General features: G+C 39.2%; 2 protein-coding genes across 3 annotated transcripts in view; one reads left to right on the forward strand and one right to left on the reverse strand.

Annotated features, from left to right (window-relative positions):
* LOC121376976 (BTB/POZ domain-containing protein 2-like) overlaps positions 1-2,883 on the reverse strand; it is a 25,711-nt gene extending 22,828 nt beyond the window's left edge. Inside the window, exon 1 of one of the 2 annotated variants that reach the window (XM_041504791.1) lies at positions 2,700-2,842. The gene's annotated coding sequence lies outside the window, so the exon portion shown is untranslated. Of the gene's footprint in view, positions 1-2,699 lie in introns of both variants that reach the window. The other variant, XM_041504790.1, reaches the window with a different exon arrangement.
* LOC121377851 (myosin-IIIb-like) overlaps positions 1-6,563 on the forward strand; it is a 156,986-nt gene that overhangs the window by 3,900 nt on the left and 146,523 nt on the right. Inside the window, exons 2-5 of the mRNA XM_041505949.1 lie at positions 1,495-1,600; positions 2,190-2,255; positions 2,786-2,930; positions 3,368-3,480. Coding sequence (XP_041361883.1) covers positions 1,499-1,600; positions 2,190-2,255; positions 2,786-2,930; positions 3,368-3,480 — 426 coding nt within the window. The 5' untranslated portion in view covers positions 1,495-1,498. The remainder of the gene's footprint in view (positions 1-1,494; positions 1,601-2,189; positions 2,256-2,785; positions 2,931-3,367; positions 3,481-6,563) is intronic.

The raw sequence follows: 6,563 nt of genomic DNA on the forward strand, positions 1-6,563 counted from the left end.
CTGTATGTCTGTCTGTCTGTCTCTCTCTCTGTATGTCTGTCTGTCTCTGTCTCTCTCTCTCTCTCTCTGTCTGTCTGTCTTTCTGTCTGTCTCTCTCGTCTGTCTCTCTCTCTCTCTCTCTCTCTCTCTCTCTCTCTCTCTCTCTCTCTCTCTCTCTCTGTCTGTCTCTCTGTCTCTCTCTCTCTCTCTCTCTCTCTCTCTCTCTCTCTCTCTCTCTCTCTCTCTCTCTCTCTCTCTCTCTCTCTCTCTATCTCTATCTCATTACGTCATTTAAAAAATAATAAATATTAGACGGTCATGTTCTTTCAATAAGTGAGACGTGCGTTTTCTCGGCAAAATAGACTGGTGTAGTATCACGTCACGCTTGGACGTGTTTGTTGTCGTAATTGACATTGTTTGAATATTTGCATTACTTGCGAGAGAGGGGACACTTTGTTCTGGGATATATCGAGTAACACGCAATGCAGTAAAACAAGAGCTGACATATACGTGGATAAGAAACAAGGGTCATACGTGGAGTAAATAGTGAAACCAATCAGTCAGTTTATACGTATATTCGTGCACATACGGCGTGTTACCTAGCTACATATACACGCCTGCAGTTACACTTACTTACCTGCAGCCATCACAAATTTTAAATCTACTTACCTGTGGTATTCTTTTTTTTAATTGTGCACAGCTCTTTATATTGTGTTTTAATATAGCTTTTGAAGTTGTATATTGATTCGGTTATCACTTCATTCATATATTTACATTTGGTTGACACCCAACAGTGCAGGGTCGTCATTAACCAATCATTCTTTCCTACATTCATTCCTACATTCATTGATTCATCCATTTATTAATTCATTCATTCATCCATTTATTGATTAATTCATTTATTCATCCATCCATCCATCCATTCTTCCATCCATCCACCCATTCATTCATTCATTCATTCATGCATTCATTCATTCATTCATGCATTCATGCATTCATTCATTCATTCATTCATTCATTCATCAATGCATTCACTCATTCACTCAATAACTCACTCCCTTATTTATTATATCATTCACAAATCTGTTGAATGACCCACTTTGTTTACGAACTGTGGCGTAAATGATAACGTACTATTCTTCAAATCTTTACAACTAGTTTATAAAAAATGCTACATGATTGACGAATTTGTTTCAAAATGCATCTAATGAGCGAAAGATATCGGACACAATTATAGTATCCTGTTTGTTACACATCCTCTCCATCCTCTCTCCCCCCAAAAAGAGAGAGAAAAAAAAGACACCCCCCTCTCCCCCCCCCCCCCCCGCCAAAAAAAAAACAATACGAAAACACAAAAAACGAACAATCTGACTGAACAACAATTAGATGGAATATATATATATACATGCAAAGATCGATAATTAATAAATTAGTGTACTATAGTGAAACAAACAGACTTTAATTTCAATAAACAAACATTCCTTTCTTAATGAAACTCACACGTCTGTCTTACAGCTGAATGATGGCACAAGCTATTGAAGATTTGACGGTTCTGCCGAATCCAACGTTTGACGAAATTCTGGAAATTCTGGGACACCGATTTCGACAAGATAAAATCTACGTAAGTCCACTAACTCTTTAGTATACATAGATTGGTATATTGTTACCAAACCGATTATTATTGTCTACCAGATGTAACCCGTTGTACGCACGGAAAGGTTTAAATGGTGTGTCGTGACTGTACATTGGGTCTCTCCCCCCCCCCCCCCCCCCCAACCCCACCCCACACACCCACCCCACACACACACACGAAAATGTGACCGCCGTGTAGATAGCCAGTGCTTATTAGCTGAGTCTATATATACGACCGCCGTGAGTATAGCCACTTCTGTGATACGTAACACAGATGGCGGCTTCCATTATGGTTGGATGTATAGAATTTATCTCTGTACGAAATATTTAGCACGATATGTATACGGTAGCCGACAGGACCTGATCGCAGCAAGATCCTTTCGAAGTGTGGCATCGTACAGGTACAAAGAAGGCGGTCGGCAGTGCAAAACAAACGAGGAGATGCGATCAGAACGATCAGAAACTGTTAAAAAGGTTTTGCATATTATATTATAGATAGGATTTGATTTGGAAATATACACTACATAATATACGTATATAGATATATGCACCTGCTTTATCTCTCCTTATTTTTGCAGACATTTATTGGAGACATTCTCGTTTCTGTAAATCCAAATAAGGAGCTTCCAATATATGGACCGCAAGTAAGACTTATTTATAGAATGTGTTTTTTGCTTGTGCGTTGCAATCCTTTATGTGCGGTGTGGTGTTTAAAATGCATTCAAGTGTATGTGTGCATGTGTGTGTGTGTGCTTGTGCATGTGTGCGTGCATGTACGTACATGTGTGTGAGAGAGAGAGAGAGAGAGAGAGAGAGAGAGACTGAGAGAGGAGAGAGGGTGGGGGTGGGGGGGGTTTTGCGTGTGTGTGGGATGTTGACGAGGTTTTAAAAAAAGAAGAAAAACCTGAATGAAAAGTTTTTGTTTTTCTTTAGCCTAGTGCTTATTATAAAACTTAAAAATAGACAAATAATTATATTATTATTACCTCTGTTTGTAATTAATTTAGTTTGAAATATTTAAGTAAATATTAAAGTTATACTGCGAACTACACATAGGTAGGGTAAACTACTGTCCTGAAAACGAAAACCATAACGATCTCTCTCCAAATCGACAACAGTTGTAATGATTGTTTCTACTTAACTGGTTTTGTCACTGAAACATTTTGCGTTGTAGGTGGGCAGGGACTATGTGTCCGCACTGCAGCCGGGTCACGACGATCTACCTCCGCATGTCTTCTATGTCGTCAACAGCATTGTGACGTCACTTTTACGTCACCAGACACCACAATGTGTCCTCCTTACGGGAGAGTCAGGAGCAGGTATCTCTTGTTAGAACTACGAACATAATTGTACAGTTTTGGCTTCAGCGCACGAAGTCAGTTTGCTCTGATTCTCAAATGAAAATTTTAACCTACACTACACACGCACATACGTACTTACGCACGCACGCAAGCATACGGACATGTTACGCACACATGTATATACACACATACACACACACCACAACACCCACAGAAAAATCAACAAAACATAAAAAAGCAATGGCCCCAAAAAATAATACCCCCCCCCACCCCCACCCAGGCATAGCTCTCAGTCATCCAGCAAAAGTAAGTGTTGAGAGTTTTTAAAAATGGTGCTATTGTCTAAGAAAAGAAGAAACAAGAAAACAAAGAAAACAACTATTGAAAACGAAAATTGTCCCAGTGTCATGATTTGCGCAAGGACTGTAAAATGTCTGTTTTTCATTTTTCGTCAGGAAAGACGGAGGCGGTGAAGATGCTGGTCTCACAGATGTTGAGAGAAACTGAAGCGAGAAAGACGTGCCAGGAGCGAAATGATTCATCATCCACTGCCAAAAACATTCCAGAGGTTAGCTTCTTTTCTTGTACCAACATGCCTAAACATTCTAGATGTTAGCAACGTAGACCTAAATGCACCGCCAAAAACATTCTAGAGGTTAGCTGCTTGTACATAGATCTACCGCCAAAACATTCCAGAGGTTAGCTACTTGTACCTAGATCAGGCAAAACATTTTAGACGTTAGCTAACTATTTGTACCTAGATCCACGACATTCTAGAGGTTAGCTACTTATACATGTATCCAAAGGCACAAATGTTTAGACGTTGGCTGCTTGGTTGCTTATCCACAACCAAAAATATTCTTGAGGTTAGCTGCTTGTACATAGATCTACCGCCAAACATTTTAGAGGTTAGCTACTTGTACCTAGATCCAAAGGCAAAAACATTCTAGAGGTTAGCTACTTGTACCTAGATCCACAACATTCTAGAGGTTAGCTACTTGTACCTAGATCCACAGGCAAAAACATTCTAGAGGTTAGCTACTTATACCTAGATCCACAGGCAAAATCTTATGTTGATGTGTTGAGATATAAATTTAAATGTTACCTACCTGTGATATTTATAATTTGTTTCTGCACTTTAAACCGTTGTAATTTACCTCTTCAATTTTTATACTGATGTTGATCATCACTTCATGGGTACATTTACCTTAGTTTGACACCCGATAGCCGATGTATTATTCGTGCCTGGGTGTCGTTCGTTCATTCATTCACTGTATCGACTGTTTGTCTGCCTGTCTTGGTTTCTGTTTATATGTGTGTGTGGCACCCCTAGAGTCAGTGCTATTGATCGTTTCGCTCGTTGTGTGGTTTCTTCAGGTAACGAGTGGTTAGAACTGACCGCGTTGTGAGTCCCAGCTCTAACTTCATCGAACCGCCATTCATAACAAGAATTACTTTATTTATTTTAAAAGGTTTCATTAAAATATTACTGATTACATTATTCTCTGCTCACTTTCGTTGTTTGCCTCTGTGGACACCAGGTGTAAGTCTGCCCAGTACGACAGCTGACAGTGTGTTCCCCGCTGAGTCAAGAATGGCTTGGGCTTTAGCTGCCTTGGTGTATATGTAGTGACGGCTTATATCAATCTAATTAAAATTAGCTCCACTATTACATGTGGATATAACAGCAGCCCGTTGGAGCTCATGTCCAGTTGACCTTTCATTCGACCAATCAAAACCTTACTTGCAAAATCATGCCAGTAATTTGAAAAGAATTTGAAAAAATTCGGGATTATGCCGAGGGTATACGAAATAATTCGGATAATTTACGAAGTATGCCGGGAAACTATTGCAATATAAACTTTTATATAAAATTCGTTTCAAGACGAAAAAAACCAAAACGTGAATGATTTCATATATCCGGCATAAATCTGTTTATAACAAGTATCCATTCCAAAGTTTATTACTGCACTTTTCCCCCTGTGTTTTTCAATGTTGAAAATAGACCAACAAGTTCGCCTATTGCATAATGTAGATCGCCGATATTTGTAGTAATTTGTATACTCCCGAATAACGCTATAAAAGGTGCAGTGTAATGTCGATTTTAAATTGTTTTATAGATGCAATGTCACTGGACATGCGAGTCCAGCAATGCTATTAGATCTACGGCATACCCGTAGATCTAAATTTTAAATCAGATTGGGCTTTATGCCAATGTCGGGGGTGGTTCTCCCTCTACTTCCAATAACTCCGTCTGTCTTGTATATATAGTGACGCTAATCCCGATTTTAGTGTCCCTTTAACTGGTCACTTTTCTTTCTATATTTCAGTTATGACACTAATCTGACCAGTGGTCTTGCATTGGGTGACACGTATATATCCTTTCATATTATCAGGGCTACCCTGGAAAAACCAGTGACAACGGACACTGATTTTTAATTCATGCACAAATCGGCAACCCTTTTTGGATAAAGTTAGAACCCGAGAGTAAACACGAATATCTGACTACAGGAACTGTGAAATACCGTGATAACCTAACTAGAACTCTCTCTGCCGTAATTATTTTCAGACGAACGTGCGTTTGTAACTATATGACATCCAGTCATATACTTAATAGCACTAGGAAAGTGTCACATGGTAATACCGCAATAACCTCTAAGTAAAATATATTTCGTCTATCACTTTCGCTCTAATCTCGAAGACTATGCCGTAGTCCCCTTAAAACTCTGATCTGTCACTTTATTTCTCTCTATTCTCTCTAGCCCATAGTGTCCCGTGTCATTCTGTTTCTCTCTCTCTCTCTCTGTCTGTCTCTCTCTCTCCTGTATCTCGTCCTCTGTCTCTGTCTCGCTCGCCTCTCTCTCTCTCTCTCTCTCTTCTCTCTCTCCTCTCTCCTCCTCTCTCTCTCTTTCTCTTCCTCGTGCATATGTCTGTATCACCATTTTCTCTCTTGCGTCCTCGCTAAATCAGGCAACATCGAAAAACCGGTTCTCAATGGACATTCTATAGACTTTCTTGCGTAAAAAAAAAAACAACAACAGTAGAACAAACATCATTTTGAAGTTTTAAACCCGTATCAACTTAATATATAAATTATTTTTGTTCCTAAAATTGTATGTCAATAAAAAACGTTTCATAACAAATATACAACTCAAAATATACTAAATAACATCTATTCACTTTTTAATACATGATGAAAACTTAAACATGCTTTTGAACATTCAATGTGTGCTAGTTTTCACTTTAATTGTGACTGAATAACATAGCCCAGTGGTCTGGGATCGCTTCCCGTTGGGTGGAACCCATGGGCTTATTTGCTCGTTTCATACATTGCCACCCGACTTGGTATACCTAGGGTCGTGGTATGTGTTAAAAAGGTCTGTGGGATGTGCTATTACACAAGATCCCTTGCTATTATGGGAGAAATGTAGTGGGTTTCGTCTCTAAGACGATCATTGTTAAAAGTACCAATGTTTGACATCAAATAGCCGATGATTAACTAAATCCAATGTGCCCTCACTATGGTGTCGTTTTAAACAAAACAACTTTAACTGCAAGTAAACGGTAATGCCTGGTAAACGGAGACTACAGGTGGAACGACACGTCCAATTACCTTGGTGGTTCGTCATTGCTTTCACGCCTGTATCAAAA

The sequence above is a fragment of the Gigantopelta aegis genome, chromosome 7 (genome assembly GCF_016097555.1).
Source record: "Gigantopelta aegis isolate Gae_Host chromosome 7, Gae_host_genome, whole genome shotgun sequence".
Classification (NCBI taxonomy): Eukaryota; Metazoa; Mollusca; class Gastropoda; order Neomphalida; family Peltospiridae; genus Gigantopelta; species Gigantopelta aegis.